The sequence below is a fragment of the Alexandromys fortis genome, unplaced genomic scaffold (genome assembly GCF_014885135.2).
Source record: "Alexandromys fortis isolate MF-2015 unplaced genomic scaffold, M_Fortis_MF-2015_v1.1 scaffold_23, whole genome shotgun sequence".
Classification (NCBI taxonomy): Eukaryota; Metazoa; Chordata; class Mammalia; order Rodentia; family Cricetidae; genus Alexandromys; species Alexandromys fortis.
The window spans coordinates 991,790-1,018,034 of record NW_026067907.1 but is presented as its reverse complement, the minus strand read 5'-3'; the positions used below and the strand labels follow the sequence as shown (position 1 = coordinate 1,018,034).

The window sequence follows — 26,245 nt, the reverse complement described above, 5'->3', positions numbered from 1 at the left end:
TCAAACTCACAGAGATTTGCCTCTGCCTCTTAAGTGCTGAGATTAAAGACATGCGCCATCACCACCTGGGTGAACTCTAATTTTCTAAGAATAATTTGTCACTAGTATTCAGCACAGGGACATTCTGTAATCCACTTCTGCTTTTCTGTGCGTCACACAGTATTTAGCCTATCCCTTTTATCTTCTAAAATATAATAATTTTCAATTGTCTACATATGATACAGTTGAATTAGGAGTTGAGCCAATATACTTGGTGCTTAGTAAAGTACGCCATAAGTCATGTACATGCCCATCATCCCAGAACTCACGTGGAGGCAGGAGGATTGTGAGATAGAGGGCAGTACCTGAGCTACAAAACCTGCCTCCAAAAAAGAATTCAGAAAAGAAAATTCTGGGCGTGGCGGCCATGCTTATAATCGTAGCACTTGGGAAGTAGAGGCTGCAGGATAGGCTACAATGTGGGCCAGTCTCTTGGTTACAGGAAAGAACCATGTCTTTTAAAAAAAAGAAAGAAAGGGGGGAGGAAGGGAAAGAAAGAGAGAGAGAGAGAGAGAGAGAGACAGAGAGAGAGAGAGCCTGCCCCAAATCATAGTCTTTCTCTGCTCATCTGCTCACCTGAAATCCTACTCCTCAGGTAACCATGAGTAATCCCAGTGCCTGTGTATTTTCGGGTTCACTGGGAGGAAGAAGATACCCACAACATAGGGGAGGAAAGGTGAGACCACAAAGTAAATGTACCAAAGTGGCTGCCTGACATTGCAGAGGCAGAAAAGGCCAGTGACAGGCCTTGCACTCATATTCATGAGCACTCATGAATATTTAGATACAAAAAGGGAAAGCTATTTTGGAGAGCAATTTGGAATACTTAGCAGAATTCAAGGCATGTGTGTCTGTCTCCCCTATCCACTTCTCCCCTTCTTTGCAGGGCTGGCAATAGCATCCTAGGCCTCTGCCACAGAGCCTTAGCTCCTAGCAGTTCTTCAAGAAATACCTCAGAGCAGGAAGATAGTGCATCAGGCTGATGCCTGAGAGAGTGGAAATGGACGGGCACTCAGGGTGTAGAGGTAGAGAATAGCAGTGAAGATGTCCATAGGTAGAGTAGAACCCCACTCGCACAAAAAACAAAACAAGTGCGGACACATGTGGGACCTGCCCTTAGCCCTGCAGACACAAACAGGCATTCACTAGGTTTACTCATGGCTAGCTCAGGACCAAGACTAGGGAGCACTTTCTACACCGCTATGTTGCTTTAGCTCATTAAAAATTTATCTTTTGTGTGTGACTGCATCATGTGAGTGCTGGGTGCCCAAGGGAGTCAGAAGAGGGCGTCAGATTCCCTGGAACAGGATTAGCAGACCGTTGTGAGCCACCATATGGATCCTCAGACCTGAACCCAGGTCTTCCGCAGCAAATGGTTTTAACTGCTGAGCCATCTCTCCAGCCCCTGTTGCTTTCATTTTTACAAGTAATTTGCCTATACAGTTTTTTTTTTTTTTTTTTTTTTTTTTTTTTTTTTTTTTTTTTTTNTTTTTGATTTTTCGAGACAGGATTTCTCTGTAGTTTTTGGTTCCTGTCCTGGAACTAGCTCTTGTAGACCAGGCTGGCCTAGAACTCACAGAGATCCGCCTGCCTCTGCCTCCCGAGTGCTGGGATTAAAGGCATGCGCCACCACTGCCCGACCTACAGTTTTTTTAGACACCTAACAAATACAAACTATAATGCTAGTAGTGATTTTCTTTGGATGCTGGATAATGGTAATCTTATTATTTATTTATTTCTGATGCTCGTCTCTCTGTACTTTCCAAATGTCAAAGTAAGTGAACACGTCACTTGGTTAGTTTACTGTCACGGTGAACTTGCCTTTTCCTTAAATACCGAGACTCAGAAAACTTGCAGCAAATGTAGCAAACGCCTTCTCAAGCAGATAAACCCGTGTGGCTTGTATGGAGTCAGTGTAACGCCAGGTGACCCCTCTCCTAGGTGAAGCACGTGATGCAAGTCCTGGAGAGACACGAAACCCAGCCCTACGAGGTGGCTCTGGTCCACTGGGAGAACGAAGAGCTGAACTACATGAAAACGGAGTAAGCATTTCTCAGCCCATTCGTGAAGAGGACGAGCGATCACTGTGAATAAATATGTGGAGATTCTTAAGTCACTGATCATAGCCAGCGCCCACACCGAAGAACAGGAGTTGCATTTAGATTGTCATGTTAGCAACCTCAATTAATGATAGCATGCGATGAGTTTATCAGGTTCCAGGAAGGATTTACTTTTAAGTATTTTTTTTTCAGTTGAGTTTGAATATGACAGAAATGTATTGAGGAGGTGATCCAGGAGAACCACTTTGAGAGGTGCGAGGGCCGCCAGGCGTCCTTAGGTGAGGAAGTGTGGAAGTCGCTGTACTTTCAGACCCTCCCAGCTCCTCCATGCTGTGGCTACAGGCCCAGGCCACCAGCTCTAGCTCTTTTGTTCTATAGAATTAATAATCTAGTATATCTTTCTATTGAGTCTTTGTTTTTCCTGCAGAGGACCAGGTTCAGTTCCCAGCACCACATGGTGGCTCAATGACAATTTATTGACTAGGTACGGCAGCTCAAACCTGTAATTCCAGCACTTAGGAACCAAGACAGGAGAATCGCCAAGAGTTTGAGCTAGCCTAGGCTACAGTGTGACACTGTGTTTCCAAAATACTGTCAAAATGTTCATGGTGCACAGGCTTTATCTGATTGTTTTAGTAGGTTAGTTTTCAGGAATGGAATTACTCAGATCAAAGTAGTTTATAAGATCTCAACAGTTGCCGAGTGGCTTCTAGGAAGACAGGCTTTCAGAAGTGCACAGCTTTTAAGATTCAAAAGATGTTGTTCCTCTTTTCATAGGGGACAGTCTAAACTGCACAGGGGAGAAATCAAGTTAAACTCGGAGCTGGACTTAGATGACTCCATTCTAGAAAAATTTGCTTTCTCCAATGCTCTTTGCCTCTCAGGTAAGTTAGTCTACTTTGTGCAGATAGCCTATTACATAGCTTCATTAAACATCTGTAATGATAGCCAGGCGGTGGTGGTGCATGCCTTTAATCCCAGCACTTGGGAGGGAGAGGCAGGCAGAGCTGAGGTCGAGGCCAGCCTGGTCTACAGAGTGAATTCCAGGACAGGCAGGGCTTTGCAAAGAAACCGTGTCATGAAAATCCAAAGGGGAGGGGGAAATTGGGTAGTGATTTCGGATTGTTTTCATAACGTTCAATACAGCCTTAATATTCATTTTTCTCTTTAAAAAATGTATAAAATCTGCCATCCACTGGTTGTTCATTTTTTGTTAATTGTATTAAAACCTTTACTTCTTCAAAATGTATTTCCTGTTGCTGACACTGCCTTTGTTCTCTCTTCTCCATGACTGTTAGACTCAGTAGCCTCTAATCCGGAGAGCCCAGCCTTGAGTGACTGAGAGCAGGCACAGCACTGAGATCATGGCCCCCGCTAAGCCGCAGGTGCTCCCCCCTAGGTGTTTGTCATGCGCTGCATCAGGCTGTAGGGCCAGTGCAGACCCCGTGGGAAGCCTCTGAGCTTATGGTGATTTGCTCACAGCCCTGAGGAGTATAGGAAAGGCCATGGAAGTCTCACCCCTGCCTCTTGTATAGAACTTCCCATAGGGGCTAGGCGTGACCCACAGAGCTGCATTTCTGAGATGTGAGCAAAAGTCTGGAGTGGGAGATACACCTGTGTTCCGCCAACACACTCAGAACGTTGAAGTTCACCTCCCCCTCTTTCTTTACTTTATTGCTGTCTTTTATCCTCTTTAGTTTTCAAGTTTTAGTACTTTTGCCTTTTCTGTTGTTTTGTATTCAAATTATTAAAAATTCCATTGTTGGACAAGACCAGCACACACCTTTCGTCTGAGCAGTCAGGTGGCAAAGGCAGGTTCTTCTCTGAATTCAGGGCCATCCTGGTCTACACAGAATGTTCTAGCCTAGCTGGGGCTACATAGTGAGACCCTCAAAAATAATTAATTGAGCCAGGTGGTGGTGGCACATGCTTCTAATTCCCTCACTCAGGAGGCAGAGTTAGGCAGATCTCTGTGAGTTCTTGGACAGACTGGTCTACAGAGTGAATTCCAGGACAGCTATGACTACACAGAGAAACTGCCCCCCCCAAAAAAAAGAATTTATTAAAATGTCATCTGACATTCCCTTCTTATGCCTGGGTCACACTTAGAAAGTGCAAACATGGTTTTTGTATCGCAAGCCAGCCTCCAAGTCCTCGGTGCTGGGGTTACAGGTGGGCATCGCCATGCCCAGCTGTGCATTTGTTTCTTAGACACTTACCTGAGTGGTAACAGAGGCACCATGACATTATGCGCTCCGTGTAGATGTGACCGTGATAGTAAAGAAAATTCCCCTCTTCCTTCTTTTCCCAGTGAAACTGGCTATTTGGGAAGCAACCCTGGACAAGTTTATTGAGTCTATTCAGTCAATTCCAGAGGTAATTATATCAGCTCTCTGCCTTTTTGTTTTTTAAATCAAAAATTGGCTTCTTGGGGGAAAATACTAACTGGTCAAAAATATGCCCATTTGAGTATAAAGTAGTGATAACTAGAAAAGCTGCAGAAGCTATAGTAAAGTGATGAAGTCGGGATAAGGGAGTCCGCGTTGGTGTTTTACTGGAGACTTCAGATGACTTGGCTGTGACTGCATGGTATTTTCAGTGTGACCCAGTGACACAGAAACAGGGCAGCTGTAGCCCCGTGGTGATGCCATGGCCCAGCATGTCTACCATATCAGAATAACAGGACTAAGATTGGGAAAGAGGCCCCACTTTTCAATAAAGAGATAAGGAATGAATCGGGGCTGCAGAGATGGATATGTGATTAAGAGCACTGGCTGCTCTTGCAGATGACCTGTGTTTGGGTCCCAGCACCCACATGGCAGCTCACACCTGCTTTTAACTCCAGTTCCAGGGGATCCAATACCCAGTTCTGGTGTTCACTGGTGTCAGGCACTTGTGATGCACAAACATGCGTGCAGGCAAATACTCATACACATAGAATAAAAGCAGATCTCTCTGAAGTGAGAGACAAGGAATGTTATCATGGAACAGATCCTAAAGAGGATCACCGCAAACACAAGCCTGGGATAACCAGTGTTTGGATCACAGTTTGTAGCTGGGCAGGTGCATTTTTTAGGCCTTGGTGAGGCAGCAGCTCATGACAAGAAGCACCTGGTGGGAAAGTTGCTCACCTCACAGCAGCCAGAAGCGGTGAGAGAGGAGGACTAAGATCCCAGCAGCCCCTTCAAGGCCATGTAACCAATGGCCTAACTTCTTCCCAGTCAACTTCACCTCAAAAGGTGTTAACTACTTTCCAGTAACACAAGCCAAGATGAAGCCTTGATGAACAACCTCCAGGGCCCATTCAGGATCCAGACTGTAGCAGATAGAATGAACAACCTGGGTATAAAATTCTAGAATCTTGATATGAGTTAGGACATTTCATCTGGATAACGGCTATCTAGATTATTCGTCTAAGACGAAGTGTCCCTTGAGAACATGCTACATAGCCCTGACAGTGACTAGAAAGATGTACATGCAATGCTCCCTCCTCCAGCATCTGGAGGATTGCCTGTTCCAGGAGTACTCCCCACCCAGGTTACCAAAATCTGTGCCTAAGACGCCAGTGTTTGCTGTGACATACGTAGAATAGCAAAGAAAGAGAGTGCCTGCTGGACAGGGACACAGGCCCATTGTGGATGTTGTTTTGTTTTTGTTTTTCTTCCAAATAGGCATTAAAAGCTGGGAAGAAAGTCAAGCTGTCTCATAAAGAAGTTATGCAGAAAATGGGTGAGCTCTTTGCCCTCAGGTACAATGTCCTCTTGTAAATGACAGATTTCCTTTAAGAGAAAACATTTAACTATAAGCAGGAAAAACTCTCCCCCATGAGAAGCCGGGAGGCTCCATTAGGACTGTCGGGAAAGCTGATGAATACAGAGGGGCGAAACTGATCTCCATTAAACAGGCCACACGTCCCAAGACCCCCAGGAAAACAGGGCAGTGTACATCATACTGAGTATGACGTTTTACACCTACTCCCTGAGCATCACTCTTCTGGGAGGTTTCACCTGTCTCCTAACTGGCGATTTCCTGTCTTTGCGGAGTGATGTGTCCTGGTTGCCGTTGTCCACTGGGCATGTCATCCAGCTCCCTCCTTTGCACGTGGGATGAGTGTGTTCAAGGCTCCTTGTGATGCTTTCCACAGAACTGTCTTCCCACCCCCTTAGATCAGCCCGCAGAGGAGTGGTTCAGGGTTCCAGTATCTGTGTTCCTCAGGCTCAGGGATGCTCATTCATGGCCATTCATTACGAGCATCTAGCAATAGAGCCACACAGACTTGTGTTCTCTGAGAAGTAGGGGAGATTGTTTCCCCCTCTTCTCTAGCCAATACAAGCAGAATCTGATAAACAAATTGTAATGCCCAAACTCAAAAGTTAGGACTAAATAAATCTAATTTGAGACTAGTTTCTACTAAGCCTGACTTTCCTTACCCTGTTTTACTCTTTACAATAAGTGTTTCTGTTACTGCAAAGAAAGTCTGAGCAAACAGGTGGCTCATTGGTGAGGTGCTGGTCACAAGCCTGGAAACCCGAGTTTGATCCTAGGCACCCAAGTAAAGGTTGGGAAAGACAGACAACTCACAAAGCTCTCCTCCGACCTCTACATGCTTCCCATCACACACACATGCACACGCATGCACACACATGCACACGCACCTCATAAACAAACACAATAATTCTTTTTTTAAAAAAAAATAGGACTAGAAAGCAATTGAGAATCTTGCTGCCCTCCCAGAGGATCTGAGTTTGGTTCCCAGCACCCACATCACACAGTGCACAACTGCTGTACCTCTTGCTCTAGGAGGTCTGACACCCTCTTCTGGCCTCCAAGGACATATGCACATAAATAAAAGTAAATCACAAGGGGCTGGAGAGATGGCTCAGCGGTTAAGAGCATTGCCTGCTCTTCCAAAGGTCCTGAGTTCAATTCCCAGCAACCACATGGTGGCTCACAACCATCTGTAATGAGGTCTGGTGCCCTCTTCTGGCCTGCAGGCATCACACAGACAGAACATTGTATACATAATAAATAAATATTTAAAAAAAAAAAAAGTAAATCACAAATCTTTGTGATCTGTGATTCATAGCTAAGTATGTCAGGTAAAGAGTTGAGTCTTGGGGCTACAGCTGCCACTCAGTTGGTAGCAGTCTGCCTGGCATGCACAAGGGCCTGACTTTGATTCCCAACACTGCAGGGAACCATGGAAGCAAAAGGATCACAAGTTCATGATTCTCGGCTGGGCAGTGGTGGTGCACACCTTTAATTCCAGCACTTGGGAGGCAGAGGCAGGCGGATATATGTGAGTTCGATGCCAGCCTGGTCTACAAGAGCTAGTTCCAGGACAGGCTCCAAAGCTACAGAGAAACCCTGTTTCAAAAAACAACAACAACAACAAAACAAAAACAAAAAAAATTGCCAGGGTAGACTACTTGAGACCTTGTCTTTATTTTTTTATTTTTTTTTTTTCCAAGACAGAGTTTTTCTGTGTAGCCTTGGCTGTCCGGAAACTTGCTCTATAGAACTGGTCTTGACCCCAGATCTGCCAGCCTCTGCCTCCCAAGTGCTGGGATTAAAAGTGTGCATCATCATACTTGACTGAGACCTTGTCCTTAAAATAAAAAGAAAAAGAAAATTGATGCATGTGGTGCTGTGTGCCTTAAACCCCATTGCTGTGGAGGTGGAAGGAACCAAATCTCTGTTAGTACAAGACCAGGCTGTATATGCATTGAGTTCCAGGTTAGCCAAGTTAACAGTGAGATCCTGTCTTAAAATAAAAAAAGTTGCAAATTACACATATAGTATTACTCTATTTGCATAGCAAAAATGTTTATTTCTCTTGATATATGCATACACACACATCTGTTCATAGAGAAATGTACAGGTAGCCCTATCAAAGAGTTTTGCATTGTTTGGTAGTCTTAACATGCTGTCTACTGTGTTTCTGCTTTCTTCTCCAACATATATCTTAATGAATGAATGGCTATTTGTATTTTACTATGCAACATGCATTTACATTTTTGTTTGTTAGGTTTTTGTTTTTTTCGAGACAAAGTTTCTCTCTACGTCTCTGGCTGTCCTGGAACTCACTCTGTGGACTGGCCTTGAATTTACAGAGATCCACCTGTCTCTGCCTCCTTGGGTACTGAGATTAAAGGTGTGCACCACCATCACCACATTAGATTAAATACTTGTGATTCCACAGTATGGGTGAAACTGAAGGAGAGCACCAGTGTGGCAGCACATCCCTTAGTATTCCTAGGACACTGGAGACTAAGGCTTACCAAAACCAAGCTAGCCTGAGCTACATGGTCAGTCCCTGCCAAGCTAGCCTACATGCACTGCCACCTGTCTTGTGTTTATACAGTGACTGAAAGGATAGAGGTGGCCAATGAGCCCAGAGGGTGAAAGGAAGGGAAAGCTGCAGGTAAAAGGAAAAGTGAGGTTTGCCCAGCTTTACCTTTTTATTTCTTCTTGGTTTTCCTTTAGAGGATGCACAGGTGTGTGTGTGTGTACACTTCTCAAATACTTTTCAAAGAACAGAACTTAAAACTGTTCTTATTGCAGCATGAATATATGGAATATAATAGGAACTGATTGTTAATTCACCATAAATGAAAGACTAAACTGTACTTTTTATTTAAGGCACCGTATAAATCTGAGTTCAGATTTCTTGATGACTCCTGACTTCTACTGGGACAGAGCTAACCTGGAGGAGCTTTATGATAAGACCTGCCAATTTCTCAGCATTACTCGAAGAGTTAAGGTATGTATTTTTTAGAGAAAAAGACATACAGGGTGGTGGTGGTGGTGGTGGCACACACCTTTAGTCTGAGAACTTGGGAGGCAGAGTCAGGTAGATTTCTGAGTTCATGGTCAGCCTGGTCTACAGAAGAGTTCCGGGACAGCCCAGACTACAAAAAGAAACCCTGTCTGGAAAAACCAGAGAGAGAAAAGGAGAGGGGTGGGATTCTCTGCTACAATTTTATTACTGAAATTTCCAGCTAAGTATATTTAACTGCATTTGGCGAAATACTATTTGACTTCTGGTCATGTCTCCTTAGATTCCCACTTCCCTCATCTTTCCTCTTTGCAGCCAGTTTAGAGTCTTTTTCTCAGGAGACTGAGGCAGGATGGCTTTTGAGTTCAAGACTAATGTGTGCTACACAGATACTGTTTCAGCCCTGACCACCTAAAGGACCATATAAAATATAATGAATTGTTACACGAGGGGTTTTTAGATATAAAGTATCATACTATAGCCCTGGCTGGCTCAAACTCACAGTAATCTTTGCCTTAGGCCTAGTCCTGGGATTACAAACACCTGGCTCCACTTCTCAGTTTTCTGTGTCAAAGGCTCAATTCTGATTTCCGTGTTCTTTGTTTTGTCTTAATGTTTCCTTGTTTTTGAGGTGGAAGTCTCACTACATTACCCAGGCTGGCCTTGAATTTGGGGATCCTCCTGCTGCAGCCTTCCACATAGCTAAACGTTTCATCTTTGTATGATGTATATGGTGTATGCATGTGTTCATGTATATGTCCATTAGATTTTGGTTTTTCAAGACAGAGCTTCTTAGTGTAGCTCTGGCTGTCTTGGAACTCTCTCTGTGGACCAGGAGGGCTTCAACCTCACAGATTCACCTGCCTCTGCCTCCCGAATGCTGGGATTAAACGTGTGCTACCATCACCCGGGTTAAAGTAAACATTTTAAAAGTAAACTCAAGACTTCTGATAGCAGAGTATGGATGAAACTAAAATAAATCTTGTAGGCCCTGTTTATGTGGGTGCTAGTGACCTGAAATCAGGTCCTCATGCTTGCATTACAAGTACCTTATCAGCTGAGCCATCTCCCCAGCCACCACCTGCTTTCTGTTGAGGGTTTTCAGTGTCCAGGAACAATGCTGATGCTACCTGTGCTCTGTGTGGGGGTAGCTAGGTGAGGGCATGGGTGCTATGGTATGTGTGCGGAAGTCAGGGCAACTCTCAGGACTCAGTTCTTTCCTTCCACCATGTGGGGTCTAGGGATTGAACTAGGTTGTCAGGCTTAGCAGCAAGCACCTCTACCCACTGAGCCATCTAACTGGCCTCAAAGTTGCTTTTTTTTTTTTTTTAACTTCCATTCTTCCTTTCAAACAGCTTCTAAAGTCTCCATTTCTTTTGTTGCCTAGAATAGTGTTTCACTGTTTCCTGGTCTACATTCTTTTCAACACTGCTTCAGTCACCATATCAAGTAAATGACATAATTCCAAAAAATCCTCTGCAAGTCATTGAATGCTATGTAGTTCTAGAATATATCCTTTTCTCCAACCCAGACACTTGTCCTTTGCATAAAAATCCCATCAAAGGTGTCCACAATCTGTCACTCATCGTTCTTCCTTTGTGTCTTCTAATGTAGGAAAGTAGATGCCTTAGCTGGTGTGCTGCTGATGGAGTTGTGTTAGTAGGACTCAATGTAGTGTGAGAACCAGATGTCTGAGACATCGGACAGCCTGGGCTGTCTGGACAGATGAAAAAGTCTGACTTTCCTGATGGGTAGTAGTGCCCAAGCTGAAGATGAGGATGTGAGGTGCCAAAGCTCCATACAAACAAGGCCTCTCCAGCACTGGCTGACTGCTGCTATGCACTAAGTTTCCCCAAAACTAGCAGCTAAAAGCAGCTCTTTCTCCTAGTTTTATGGGTGGGGCCTCTCTGCAGGCTACAGGCATCTCTGAGGAGTGCTGGGAGGATTCACGTCCTGTCTATTTGTGTGGTGGTTGCTAGGCTCAGTCCCTCAAGGCTGTTGGACTAAGGTCTCAGATTCTTTCCACAGGAGCCTCTGTACAGAGCATCTACTGACTTAACTAACACACGCATGGTTAGAGTCCTAGAGCGAACAAGACGGAGGCGGTATCTTACAGCCTGATTACAGTCCTGGGCAGCTGGTCATTGTGCAGTGTTCTCTTGAAAATAAATCAGAGGCCCACCCATACTCCAAGAGTCAGGAACATCTAGATGGTGGCTTAGACATCATCTGTCAGGATGGTTTTGAGAGTTTTAGAAGTCTTCTTTGTACAGCGGCCTACATCATCCTCACCCCACCCGCATGGTGCCACGTGACCATCAGTAACTCCCAGACACTCAGGAGGTACATTCATATGCATAAAATAAAATGAATCTAAAAAAACGAAACTCTAGGAATTTCTAGGAAGACAAATGTCCTCCAGGGTGAAGAAGACAAATACTTAAGCTGCTGGAGACGTAGCTCAGTTGGTGAGACTTCCCAATCTGCATGGAGGAGCCCTGTTCCAGCTCCAGCAGTGACTAACAGCAGGAACCGTGGTGCACACCTGTAATCTCAGCACTTATGGAGACAGCTGGTCAAGAGTTCTAGGTCACCATAGTGAACTGGAAGCCAGCCTGGGTTACGTGACTCTATCTCAAAAGGAAGAGTACGACACCGAGTCCCCAAGCCCAGGCAGGTGGGGGTAACACGCTGCTAGTGAGCTGTGGCAGTGTAGTTCCGTGGATAGGGTCTTGTTAGAATCCAATACTTAGAATGGAGGTGTAATGTAAATTATGTCTCCATTAATTTGGAAATAAATCTCCCATGGTTTTTAGATGCAGCTCTAGTTGTGAAATTTAAAATACTCCAATTTACCTCTCTTCATGTCTCTCTCCGTGTGCTAACTTTGAGTGTGATCGTTATAATGAAATGTAATGTAACTGCCGCCAAGACACAGGTGTCTCTTCCTCTTAGAATCAGCATGTCCTCACTCAAGCTTGATGAAATTGACCAGGAAAGAGCCATGAGTTCAGGGCACTGCCTGCACCGCACCGCCGTGTTCCTGACCTCCACTCTGGTGGAGGTCATTTTCACCATACTCCTCTAGCCAAACTTCCCTTCACGTGTCTCCCTCAGGCCCGCCACACTGACATGCTTAGGCATCCCCACGCCAACTGTTACTCCCCACTAGTGTGTAGACTCCTTGGCATCTGCTACTGTATTTGTAGAATAAACTCAGGCATTTAGATTTCAAAAGGAAACATTATATTCTCCTGATTTTGAAACTGCTTTGGCCTGTACCAAATGCTTGGGTTACTCCAGATCTGAACTAAAAAAAAAAAAAAAAAAAAAAAAAAAAAAAAAAAAAAAAAAAAAAAAAAAAAAAAATTTTAGTCATCAGGAGACTTTTTTTCAAGACAAAATCTAAGTAGCCTGGAACTTGCTATGTAGACCATGCTGGCCTAAACTCAGGGCTCTTTTGCTCCAGAAACTAAGATTTAATGTTATTCACCACGAGGAAAGTTCCTTAAGATTTATCGAGTATGTCTTCATGAGCTTTTTACAATACATGCATGCAGGTGCCCGGAGTCCAGAAGAGGGCATCAGACCCCTAGAACTGGACTTGTGAGCTGCCTGGCAGTACTGGGGAACAGCCTCAGTTGTCCTTTGCAAGAACTATCAACCAACACTCGTTGCTGAGCCCAGGAGACTTGAACACTGCACAAATTGTTTTCGGGTTTTTTGTTTGTTTGTAAGCAACAGTTGGGAGGTAACATGTTTTCCGTTCTTTGGTCACAACTGAAATGGAGGTCTGTCAGCAATTTGAAGAGAGAAATAAGCTTAAATATGAACACATTAGAGGCCAAGACTAAGCAATCAGTAGACGGAAAGGACAAAAAAGGAACACAGTGCCTAGGTACTTACAGATTAGAAACTACAAGGGGGGCCTATGAGCCAGGAATGTGTGTTGTCCCTCACTAGTGAAGCATTGGAATGCTCTTGTAGAACCCTGAGTATGACATGTTTCCACTCACACCTAGACAATACTGGCCAAACCTGCACCAGTATGTTCCCCGGTTTTACAGCTTTCCAAGAAATGTCCAAGTACTAAGTGGGTGTGTAGCTGCTAGTACTCACATCCAGGGTTGGGACACTCCTCCACACCCACTCCAACCAGTCTGTCCAACGTGTTAGAACCCAGACCCTTTGCCAGTTCGGCGAGTAGTGGTGCCTTCCAGGGGTGAGTTTCAGGTTACACATACCACGTGTCTTCAGCAGAGAGGTCCCTTTGTGCTCACTTCCATACACAACTACAACTATGGACACTTGCACCAGTGTAGTCTCTGCATGCTTAACAAAGTTTCAAGTTTCCCTAACAAAATATTAGGAAACCCTATCTTTAAAACTTCCATCAGGAGCTGGGCAGTGGTGGCACACTAATCCCAGCACTTGGGAGGCAGAGGCAGGTGGATCTCTGTTCAAGGCCAGCCTGGGCTACAGTCTACATAGGGAGTTTCAGGACAGAGAAACCCTGTCTCGAAAAACAAACAAACAAAAAACCTTCCATAAGGGGCTGGAGAGATGGCTCAGTGGTTAAGAGCACTCTCTGGCTGCTCTTCCAGAAGACCTGGGTTCAATTCCCAGCAGCCATCAAGGTAGCTTACAACAGTCTGTAACTCCAGTTCCAGGGGATCCAACACCCTCACATAGACATACATGCAGACAAAACAACAATGCACATAAAAGTAAACAAATCTTTTTTTTTAAACAAAAAAAGTTTAAAACCTCCATTAGCTTTAAAAGGATTAGTATGCCGATTTTTTTTGTAGGGCCCACTTGTTCATCCCGGCTGCCCAACTAGCTTAGTCCCAAAATAACCACACGGAAACTGTATTAATTAAATCACTGCTTGGCCCATTAGCTCTAGCTTCTTGTTGGCTAACTCTTACATCTTAATTTAACCCACTTCTATTAATCTGTGTATCATTACAAGGTTGTGGCCTACCAGCAAAGTTCTGGTATGTCTGACTCTGCCCTTCTTTTTCCCAGAATTCCATTTAGATTCCCCCCCACACACAGCTCTGTTCCCCTATAGCTGTGCTATAGGTCCAAAGCAGTTCCTTTATTAACCAATGGAAGCAACACAGACAGAAGGACTTCCTACACCTTTGTTTAAAGAAACAATATAAAGGGACCAGTGACTCTACCCCAGAACTGCATATAAACAGATGTGGTGGTTCATGGAATAATGGGACTCTGGGAGGTGAGAGTAAGACTGCAGGCTCCCTAGATTACAGAGTAAGTGAGGCGTGGAGATGGCTTGGTGCTTGAGTGCTTTCTGAGTTACCACCAGAGTTAAGAGCTCAACATCCATGTAGGTCACAAATGCTTAATGCAAGCTCTGAGGGGTTCTTGGCCCTTCTGGCCCCTACAGGAACCTGCACATATATGCATTCAGAAACATATGCAGTAACAAAATTTCACTGCAAATGTTTCTAGATGGAGCCACTAAACACTGCTTGTCTTTGAGGACTAAGCAAGAATTTAATAAACCATGTATATCTAACTCTGTTTTCTCTTTAAATATAAAAGCATGACAGTAAGATTTTCTTGCAGGTCATGAATGAAAAGCTTCAGCACTGCATGGAGCTGACAGACCTAATGCGGAATCACCTGAACGAGAAGAGGGCACTCCGCCTGGAGTGGATGATCGTCATCCTCATCACCATCGAGGTCAGCAGCTGGCCTGTTTCAAATGCCAATCTGGCAAATGCTCTGATGTGCTCCCATATTTTACAGACAGCATTCGCTAGTTTGGGCTGTAAATTTATCATGTACAGCCTAATATCAGATCAGCTGCCTTCCTCAGACCCGCAGCTTGCCATTTGACAAAGGGGTGCTTCCTCCAGGGACATTTCCCATCACAGCAGCCTTGGGAGGTCACCGCAGCTGCTGTGATTGTTAATTCTGTCAGTTTGACACAGTGTACAATACCAGGGATTTGTAAGCCACGGGAAAAACCTTAGGATGAAGTTTAGTTGTTTGACCATGGAATTAGTAACTCTTGCTTTCTGTTTTTCTAAGGTAATGTTTGAGCTGGGAAGAGTGTTTTTCTGATCTTGTGACAATGAGAACATCACTGGAAGAGATAATTCAAGTCCTACAACTTGGGGGACACCAATCTCTGTACTTGGAAAGCAGAGGCAGAGGACTGCCCAGAGCTTGAAGGCAGCTATAACATAGCAGGGCTGACTCAAGATAAATGTCACAGTGACCTTCTGCAGCTCTAAAATATATTGTTGCCTGAATAAAAATGACAAATATGATGTTTGGGTCAACATACTGAAAGTTCATAAAGGAAATGTTCCAGCAGCTTTAGTGGCCTAATTTGAGTGTTCATAGGCACACTGCATTTCACTAGTCACCCCTTTGTACTCTAACATCACGTAAGCCAATCTTCCTACACACCTTATTATGTGCGTGACTCATGCACCACTCAACCACAAACATAAAACAATCAAGCCAGCACTCAGGAGGCAGGGGGAGGTAAATCTCTAAATTCAAGGCCAGCCTGGTCTACAGAGCAAGTTCCAGGACAGGCTCCAAAGCTACAGAGAAACCGTCTCACCCCACCCCCAAAAAAGAGATGCATTTCCAAAAATGGTAACATCAAATTCCAGTGGATGACAGGTGCATTACTTAAGCTAGTAAAACTATGGTGCCTGAAAAATTTAACGTATTTATAAATGTTGCAAAAAAAAAAAAAAAACAGATTTTCACAAACATTTATTAGGATAAAGGTTTATGGGGGGCACGTAATACAAAAAGCAGTAGCCAAACAAAGGAATACAGATTTGAATAGTTTTCCTGTGTTTCAGTGGATAATGGTGGGCACTTATTAAGGTATTACATCCCATTTTCATTCCCTGCCCCAGTATTGCACCCGGCAACCACACAGCACTGTATACCTTCATCCAATTCAGCACTACTACAAATTCTCTTATATGACTCTCAACTCCAAGATACCATAGAGCAGCTGAGAGACACCCCTGCTCTGCAGAGCTTACCGGCAAGAAGGCCATAGGAAACAACTTTGGGGACAGGAACTAAAAATTGACTAGACGGGCTTAGATGTCACCGTTTGAATTTTAAAACAACTTGGAACAGGAAAGATTTAAAACTTTTAACTTTGCCTCCATACAAGGGACTTGGAATCTGTTTATACGTTAACAATTTTTTAAAACATTGCTAGTAAAGAGTAGAGAGAAGTCAGGCTGGGTGGAGTTTATCAACTGAAGGCTTACAGAGGGCACCTAAGAAACACCAGCCAAGTGCTTCCATCCACATTACCACTCTTGCCTGCCCCAGGACTGATCTTGAACTAAAGCAATGTGCGCTGGGTTCTGGTCATCCAGGCACAAGAAAATTATGCATCTAATGTCTCCTGTTTACGCCTATTAGGATCCTCTCTGCATAGCATGGCCCACCATCCTGGATTTTTCTGGAGTGAAGGTTTCCCAGGAGCAGTCACTTTCTGACCGAGACTGTGCAAGTCAGGCAAGAACTGACCCCACCCCCACTTTCAGACCTCCTCTTTCCACTGATGCTGGGTGGAAATTACCTTTCAGTTCAACTCTGGTGCAATGCTACAGAGCCACGGCTATGCCGCCTCTTCTACCATCAATGGCTGTTGTCACAAACCAACATTATCAGAGCAAGTACAGATGCTTCTCAATTTACTACAGTGCTCTAACCCCCGCCCAAAAAAAATCAATAGGTGGAAAATATAAGATGCACCTAATTTGTCTAACTCCAGTTTCCCAACAGTGCCAGTTAGCACATGTGATTACCAACTGGGAGCTGCAGTTCACTCAGGAGAATCAGACTAGAGCTCACCTGCATCCTCAAGGAGATCTGAAGGTTAAAACCTTGATTGTTGGGCTGAGGATAAAGCAGTGCAGAGTGCTTGCTTAGCACATGCTACAGGAATGCATCAAACAGCCCTGTACTAAAGCCTATATTCTCAGCACTTAGATGGAGGCAGAAGCTCAAATCATTCTGTCTACCTTCATGAGTTCAAGACCAGCCTGAGCTACAGGAGACTCTTAGAAAACAAGACAAATAACTATGTTGAAAACATTGGTGATTTTCCTGTAAATTTCATCATTTAAAAACCCTGAGTCATAGCCAGGCTTAGTGGCACACATATCCTTGTACTCTAAGAGGCAGAGGCAGGTGGATCTTTGAGGCCAGCTTGGTTTACAGTGAGTTCCAAGACAACCAAAGCTACATAGTGAGATCCTGTCTTGAAAAAAATAAAATCTTGAGTCAAATGGGACTCGAATAACTACAATAGTACTTTAGCAGGGCACAGTGGTCTACACCTGTAATCCCAGCACTTGGGAAGCAGAAGTGGGAGAGTTCAAGATTATCGCCTGGCCTACCAGATCCTGTCTCAAATAGAAGGGACCACAGGGGCCTGAAGAGATGGCTCAGCAGTTAAGAGCTCTTGTTGCTCACCAAGGACCTCAGGTCAGCTCCCAATACCTGCAAGTCAGCTCAGAACCATCCATAATTCCAGTTCCAGAGCATCCCAAAGCTGACCTGGGGCACCAGGCACACATGTGGTACACATGCTTGCAAAACCCTTATATTACCATACACATCCAATTTAAATCTATAGGGCTGGGGAAAAAAAAAATGGCCCAGCAGTTAAAAGCACTTGTTGCTCTTGCAGAGGACACAACTTCAGATCCAGCCAATACTCTTCTGCCCATAAAGTGCACCATGCACACGTGGTGCACATACATACACACAGGTAAAACATTCATTCACATAAGCCTGTTTGGTTGGAACCTCCAGCTCATTCCTACTTGATCCACAAAGCCCCATTCCTGTCTCTCTCCAAACAGCACTCTCTGAGACTCTCTGAACAAAGAAAGGCACCAAAAAGCCCAGTTCTTCATATATCTCCCGATGTCCAAGACTGCAGCTTTTGCCCACACTTGGGCACAAACCCAGCTTGTGGCAGACACGTCACCACCCCTCACCTACAGGCTATATAAGCTCCCTGCTTTAGTTTGGGGTTGGAGAACTCACCCAGGAGTCTGCTTAGCTCAAATAAACCTGTTCTGCTCTGGCTTACTGTGTCAGTGGAGAAACCTATTATGGGGTACAGAAAACCTTTTATCTTGGTGGCAAAACCTGGGAGCTGAGGCTTCACACGGGGTGGACTTGGTTCCCTTTATCTTCCTCTCCACGCAGGGTGATTGATTTGACTGGGTAAGTCACCCATTTCCCAACCACCGCCTGCAGGGGTACTGGGTACCTCTCTCCAGGTTCAATCTCTAGTATAGGAAGAAATTTGAAAAATCAATTTTCAACTACTGAGTGTGTGCCAAAGTGGGTTTTTTCCCCCCAAAATTTAGTTATTATACAGTATTCTGCCTGCATGTGTGTCTACACACCAGAAGAGGGCACCAGATCTCATTATAGACGGTTGAGGCATCATGTGGCTGTTGGAATTGAACTCATGACCTCTGAAGAGTAGCCAGTACTCTTAACCTCTAACCCATCTCTCCAGCCCCAGAAAAAAAGGTTTTACAAGCCTATAGTCCCAACACTTGGAAATGAAGAAAGACTAACAAAAGCTCAATGGGGCAAGAGATGGATCCAGGGTTAACATTTGCTGCTCTTTGAGAGGACCCCTATTCACTTCCCACATGGCAGCTCACAACAGTCTCTAACTCCAGTTCCAGGGGATATAGCACCCTCTCTGTCCTCTGAGTACCAAGTACACACTGGAGGTACATATATACATACATGTAAGAAAACATTCATACACACAATGAAAATAAATGTTTTAAAGTTAAAAGCCTCATGGGGTATATACTAAGTCTGAGACTAGCCTAAGGTACATGAAACCACCTACCTCTTTTCCTCAAAATTTAGTTCTAACTTGAATGTGTTTCTCGCTTTATTTAGTCAAATTAAAGCAGACACTCTGAAATGGCTACAAATTTTTACAATTCTATTTACATAAAATGCTGGGAAATGCAAAACTACAGTACAGCCAACAGAGGAAACCAATGGAGACTTGATGTGAAAGACCTGTCTGGAATCCTAAGCAGTTATTATACATATATAGTGTCGAAATTAACAGGACTGCACACGGAAAGAAAAATCAACTTTATTGTATTTATAATTTGAAGTTGTTTACACAGAAGTTATCTATTTCATTGGTATATTAACAAACACCATCACTTACTGAGATACAATGCTAGATAAGCACCTCCTACATTATACATTACACAACCCTAATAAATTTATCCCTGTTGGGAGTAAAAATGGAGGTAAAGAGATCAAACAATATGTTAGATGTAGCACAATTTCAGACCAGATCCAACTGCAAAGCCTTTCCTTCCTGTGTCCCTGTGCCAGAGTGTTTCTGTGTACTTGAAGCCAGAGGTTAGGAGTCATCACCATCTTTCTATTGTGTGTGCACGAGCCTTGCTACAGCATACACGTAGAGGAGATCATAGACAACTTTGTGGGCCCAGTTATCTTCTTCCACTTTTACATGGGCTCCAGGAATTGAACTCAGCTCAGTAGGCTTGCTCAGCAAGCACCTTTACCTGTTGAGCCATCTGACCAACCCTCTGCCTTTTTGAGAGTGTTACTTTATTTAGGCTAGAGTGGCTGGCCCGCCAGTGATGCACCAGCAGTGCAGCTTACAGCTTCTAGGTGGTGTTGGGGTTCCCCAAGCCCTCATGCTTGCACAGCACTTTACCCACTGAGTCATCTCCCCAACCCCAAAGCCTATCCCCTTAACCTCGATGTAAAATACTGGCTCCACTGTTCAAAAACACCAACCACGACTTCTCCCACAACAGGTCCTTTGTTCTATTCCCAACTGAACACATAACATGAAAACACAGGTAAGCCACACAACGACCTCACAGCAGCACCATCCAAAAGTGGAATTCTGCTGCGGTAGAAATGTTCTCTGGTGGGCGTGCGGCTGTCACCTGTACCAGGTGTGCCTTAGCTACTAGACCGGACCACACAGATCTAAAGAAATAAACATTTTAGAAAAACAAGTAACTTATGGCAACTTATCACCAATAAAGGAAAACAATTCAAGGTAGTATCATCCAACTAAAACTACTTTTTGTACATTTCCTCTCAAAACTCCAAAGTTAGTTTCCATGCCAACCTCACCTAGTCTACGACAGCACATGTGTAGAGTACATTCTCTGTGTCCTCCCCACTGCACCTTTGGTACAGGGCTAACCGTTTACACACACACACACCTATACCTACATGTTTTCTACAACCATGACTTCTCCACTCAGTGCTAGTAAGAAAAATAATCTTAGCCCTCCCCCCAAGCTTTAATCCTTCAACTACAGAAGTAGATAAGCACCAGTTCAGAACTCACTCAAGCTTACAGTGAGGTAAAGGTTAAAAAATAAAAATACATATAAAATAAACCAACATGTAGGAGTGGAGACTTCTCTCCACTGGTAAGTGAAGTGTTTGTCTAGCACAGAGGAGGCCTGGGTTAGCTATCCTGCACTCCATAAAATGGGAGTGGTGCTGGGGCAAGACTGTAATTCAAGGAGGCGGGGGATCAGTAGTTTCAAAGTTCAAGGTCACCTCTGGCAATCAATACCAGCTCAGACAACCTGAACCAGACCACAAACAGGCTATTAAGTACAAACAGGAACCACAAAGGTTGCAAGGTAAGGCAGTTCATAACAGTAATCCCAATACTCTAGAACAAGGATACGACCATACAGGAAGTCCCAGGCCAGAACAGGCTACCAAGTGAGACCATCTCATTATAATGGAGAAAAAAAGGTTAAGCAAATATTTTAAGAGAAAAGTATGTCATCTTCCACCTGCAATCATGCAAGTCTAAAATAATCTACGGTGTCCTATCTATTATTTAGAATAGTCTGAGAGTTCCCAAGGGGCATGGTGGTCCACTCTTTTAATCACAGCGCATGGGAAACAGAGACATCGTCTCAAAAAAAAAAAAAAAAAAAAAAAAAAAAAAAAAAAANAAAAAAAAAGGTTTCCATAAAAATTTCACAGCAAGCTGGGATGATAACCTAAATCATGTGATGGAATCCCAACTACCTAAGACTGGGGTAGTGCCAATCTGAAAGTCAACAGAGTAATTTAGCAAGACCCCATCTCAAAATAAAAAGTAAAAGGACTAGGGGCTTACTTCTTCAGTAGCAAACACTTGCCTAGCACACACAAAAAGGCACTAGATGCAATTCCCAGTCCCAATAAATAATTTCACAGCATAAAATACTGTAGTTTTCTTCATACTTCATCCTCTTGTGGACTGAAGGCACCTGCACATGTGTACAGCCAAACACACATACTATGGTGGTGTTCCCCCATGATGCAATTCATCAGTGGGCACACTGGTAGTGCTGTTTGGGAAAGTTTGGACTCCTTCAGGGTAGGAGTCTGGCTAGATGAAGCAGACTTGCTAGACGTGGCAAAGGCAGGTGTTGAGTTTGCAGCATCCCTCCCCTTCAGCTTGCTTTCTCTGCTTCAGTGTGGCTGAAATGCAACCTCTGAGCTTCCAGTTTTCCTGCTGCTGCCGCTAAGCCTCTCCTGTCATGGACTGACTCTACCCCTGAAGCCATACACCAAAATAAACTTCCTTTCTTAAGCTGGTTCTGGTCATAGTATTTATCACAGCCACAGGAAAGTAACTAAAACATACACATATATACATAATTAAAAAGAAAGTCTTTAATATCTAAAGGAATGGGAGATGGCTCAGTGGTACAAGTTTCCAGCACCCAATCCAATGCCCTCTTTCTACAGAAGCACAAGACATCCATGTGGTACATATAAACTCATGCAAACATACACATACACGTAAATAACTATGTGTTACTTATGCAGAGGTTATATAAACACACAAAGCTCAACAACATTCTCACAGGTCTGCAAATTGGGAGACTAGACAACATATCTACACTATAAGTTCTTTAAGAAAGATTAAAAAGCAATTACCATTTTTCTCATCAGCAATCAGATTATTCATGATAAAGCTCGGAGAAAATTTTACTTCTCAAACACTGACTCAGGCCTTAGGTTGAATAACCCCTTACCTTCCTTGAGCCTCCTTTCACACAGTTAAGGCTGAGCAGAGAAACCAGATGCCCTTACCAGAAAAGAAAAACTGACTTCATCAACGAACTACTCAGATTGACTCTAGCAAGGTTTCTGATTCCATCCTAATTCGTCTAGGAACTGGAAAAACACTAAACTGAGCCAGCTACAGATCTGAGCCAGCTACAGCCTCCTGGGCGGCGGACTGAGGAGGAGGAACAGCTTCTTCCCTCCTCCTGTCAGCCTAGACCTGTGCTGTGCACTGCCACTAGGAGGAAGCACACATGACTGTGTGGAGGCTTCTGGGGGAAGCCATCCATGCTAGCATTCCAACAAAGAACTGGAGGCTGCAACCAACTACTGGCAAAGCAGTGAGCCACCTTGGAAGCAGATCCAGTAGCTACAAGAACTTGACTGGAATTTCTGGATGACCCTGGCCCAGCCTCTCAGTTCCACTACTCCCTGATACCTGTAACCCACAAAACTATGTGAGATATATATGCCTTACTGTCTTAATGTTGGGGTTGATTATAGCAGGAAAAAAATTCAGTGTTTCCTCATATTGTGGTCCCAATTTTGGTTGGCATTATGAAATAAATGTAAAACAGCCCAATCAATTTCACAGATACATACACCTTTAATTCTGGCACTGGGAAAATAAAGGCAGAAGAATCAAAAATTCCAGGGAACACGGCCAGCTTGGGCACAAGAGATCTTTCTTTAAAAAATAACAAAAAGGAGCCGGGCGGTGGTGGCGCACACCTTTAATCCCAGCACTCGGGAGGCAGAGGCAGGCGGATCTCTGTGAGTTCTCGAGACCAGCCTGGTCTACAAGAGCTAGTTCCAGGACAGGCTCCAAAGCCATAGAGAAACCCTGTATCGAAAAATCAAAAAAAAAAAAAGGGGGGGGCTAGAAAGATGGCTCAGAGGTTAAGAGTGCAAACTGCTCTTGTAAAGGACGATTCAGTTCCCAGCGTCTACCACACACACAATTTAAAATGTGGCTCAGCAGGTCGGAGTCTGCTGTGCAAATCTAATGACCTGAGTTTGATCTCTAGAACCCATGTAAACGTGGATGGACCCAAAGTATTCCTCTGACCTCCACACTTGGGCTACAGCACACACCCTCACACCTATACCCACAGTATTTTAGAAGGTATTCATCAGTATCACAGTGAATTCTCACAGATCTACATGCCCTTGACCACAGCAACTCACTGAAGCATAAGGAATTCATCTCTGGGGACTGTGACCTGTAAAAACCAACCATGAACCAGTATTTCTTAAAACTCCTATGATATAGCCAATGAAACAAATACGACAGTCTTCGAAATAAATTGGTTTTTCACCTGCTTTGTTTGTGGGGTTTGTCAGGTTTTTGTTTTAAGATTGGGTCTCACTCTGTAACTGACTGGCCTCAAACTCACAGCAATCCTGCTGCCTCAACCGTCTGATAGCTGAGATTACAGGGATGTGCCACACTTGGCTAAAATGCATCTTTTCTCACTTCTATGTTAAGCTCATTATATAAAGAGGGTATGAGGCAGGCATGCTGCCACATGCCTAGTAATCCTAGCACTCAGGAGGCAGAGGCAGATGGATCTGTGAGTTCAAGGCCAGTATGGTCTATATAGTGAGTTCCCGGCCATTCAGAGCTACACAGAAGACTATGTCTTAGAACCAGAGGCCATGGTATACCACATACACACTCTGACATCCATATAAAAGCACACCATTGTCCTAATTTAAGGTTACTCAACAGGACATCCTTCATAAAATCTAGCCAAAGACAGCACTGGATTCTGATCACATTTATGACCAAGATCTTCCTTCCTGCTAACTTTCTCGCAAAGGTTTAAAGGAAATTCCACATTCAACCTAAGCACATACAAAACTTTCATGGAAAGTGGGGGTTAAAGATAACTTCAGAACTGTTATAATTTTTTTTGTTCGCTGTCAATGTCACACTGGAACTATCTTCTTCAAAACATACAAGAAATGCCTACTTTTGTGAAAGTCCCTCAACAGAAGACAAACCAAATCTCTTATCAATACAAGACTTCACAGGGCATTTACTCATCTTTTTGGGATGAATCCGCTCAGATTGTTAGCACGGTTTTCTTTGAACTCCCAATTTGCTCGATTTTCAAAATACAAAAACAATTGGTAATAAAACTGACAACTTATTATTCAACATAGAGCAGGTGTGGCTTTTCTGTCAACCAGAGATATGATAGGTGCCCTCAGCACGGCCCTTCTCTGTAAGGTGTAAGGGATGCCGTTTCCCCAGCCCTTCCATACAAAGGCATCCTTAAACAAGCTGCGAGAAAGCAGAGCCAGCCCACACAGCCTCTTAGTCAACCTACCAACCCATGATGGGGACTGAAATACAAAGTAAGTTGCTCACTTGGCAGAAGTCAAGCCGGCCTGCCCATGTCTTGAGAACTAGCAGCAAAGCAGCCAGGCTCTAAGGAGACAAGGATGCTCTAGACAACACATTCACAGCAGCAGCTCCTTAAGGCATGAGGATGCATGCCCTCAGCACCACATGCCTTAGGAACGATACTGTTAAAACTACACAAGGTCCTCAAAGATGGTGATATGTGGTGTATCCCTATAATCCTAGCACTGCATAGGAAGAGGAAGATTGTGGCAAGGTCCAGGCTAGCCAAAAACTGCCTAACTTTTGAGACTGTCTCAGCAAACACCAAGATGTTCCTTAATCAGTCCACCTTCACAGAGAACTCCACAAGCACAATTTAAGATTTAAAGACCTTAATCATGACTCTCAACACAACAAATCAGATTCATTTCAGTCTCTTACAAAGAGGAAATAGGCCAGCCACTCCAATGAACCAGTCAAGCTGTGGCCCTCAGAGTGCCGCCCTAGAGCACTTAGGTCAGAGTCAGAATTTGTTTGTGGAGGCAAACGTTTAAGCACTCCACAAGTTTTTCCTCTGGCTGATTAAAGTCTAGAAAGTTCAAGGCAGGTATCCACTGAGTCTACTATTCACTCTGGGGTCACACCAGTTACACGGATGCTTGTCTTCAAAGAAGAAATTAGTCATCAGTAGTTGTATATACAACCAGATTGCTAAATCAAACTCAAGACTTCCAGGATGAACACTGCCAATGTGCCAGGCATTGTGCTAGGGGTCTGCCTTGGTAAACACCAAATGAGTTTGGCATCAAGGTCCTTACAGGTTACTGCACTCTAAGACCTTCTGTAACCTGGACACTGCTGTCTCCATTTACTTATGACCCAACCTTTAAATCTAAGATATATAAAATAAACCAGTAACTCGAGCCTTCAAAGGGGATAAAACTGTACTTCCTACAAAGAACTAGCAAAATAAGAACACAAGACGTGAACCTGAAAACCTTAGGAATGCTCATCAGGGAATTCCAACGCCCACAACCATGTTACCATGCTTCAGGATCTCCCTGTTCCATCTAACAGGTTGGCAACTCTGAACCCACTCTACCAGATCCTCGGAGGCCAAAATTCAGCCAGAGTGGTATCCCGTGCAAAGACACACACACCCACTGCAAAGCGCGACAAACTTCAGCTCAACATAAGGGAATAAGCAACTCACCCCATTCAATCCTAAAAACATCTTAGCCCACAGTTGCCTATGTAAGCACCTCGACCTCGCTGCACAGGGCACACACCGATATCTACTTCAGTATGACTTTCAGCCACCAACGGTGGCAACACCTCGGTGACTGACAAGCGGCCCACTCAACTTCACATCTTAGGATGAAAGGCTAACACGGAGCAGCCCGGGTAGAACGGCAGAGCCACAAGATGTCAAGCATCTCTTGACAGGAGGACGGGCATGCATCTCGTTCTGCACCCCGAAATGACCATCTGCATCCGCAGAACTGGTCCTACCTAAACACTCTGTAAACAAGGGGGTCGGGCCGCCAGCCTCCGGGCCGACCGCAGCGGAGAAGTTTCCTCGCCTCGGCTGCACATGGCTTGCAGAACTTTGGCTGGAGCCGCGAGCCGAGGCTGGGTGGGAGCGGCAGCGCCGAGCTGCAGGCGGCGGCGGTGGCGGCGGCGGCAGAGCAGCAGGAGGCGGAGGCGGGCGGGGGGGAGGGGAGCGGCTGGGGGGGCGGAGGGGCTCTTGCCGCCACTGCTCTCTCGCCGCCTCTCCCCCCCGGCGGGAGCCGCTCTCAGCCTCTTTGCACTAGTCGCTCCGCTCTCTCGGTCATGTGACCTTAACGTAACCGGACAGGA

At 44.4% G+C, this 26,245-nt stretch overlaps 1 protein-coding gene across 3 annotated transcripts in view; it reads left to right on the top strand.

Moving 5' to 3' along the window:
• Rmnd1 (required for meiotic nuclear division 1 homolog) overlaps positions 1–15,185 on the top strand; it is a 32,154-nt gene extending 16,969 nt beyond the window's left edge. For all 3 annotated transcript variants that reach the window (XM_050135672.1, XM_050135673.1, XM_050135674.1), the window contains exons 6-12: positions 1,981–2,081; positions 2,877–2,983; positions 4,411–4,475; positions 5,771–5,847; positions 8,742–8,862; positions 14,476–14,592; positions 14,944–15,185. In XM_050135672.1, the coding sequence (XP_049991629.1) occupies positions 1,981–2,081; positions 2,877–2,983; positions 4,411–4,475; positions 5,771–5,847; positions 8,742–8,862; positions 14,476–14,592; positions 14,944–14,976 (621 nt within the window). In that variant the 3' untranslated portion in view covers positions 14,977–15,185. The remainder of the gene's footprint in view (positions 1–1,980; positions 2,082–2,876; positions 2,984–4,410; positions 4,476–5,770; positions 5,848–8,741; positions 8,863–14,475; positions 14,593–14,943) is intronic.
• The last annotated feature ends 11,060 nt before the right edge of the window (positions 15,186–26,245 follow it).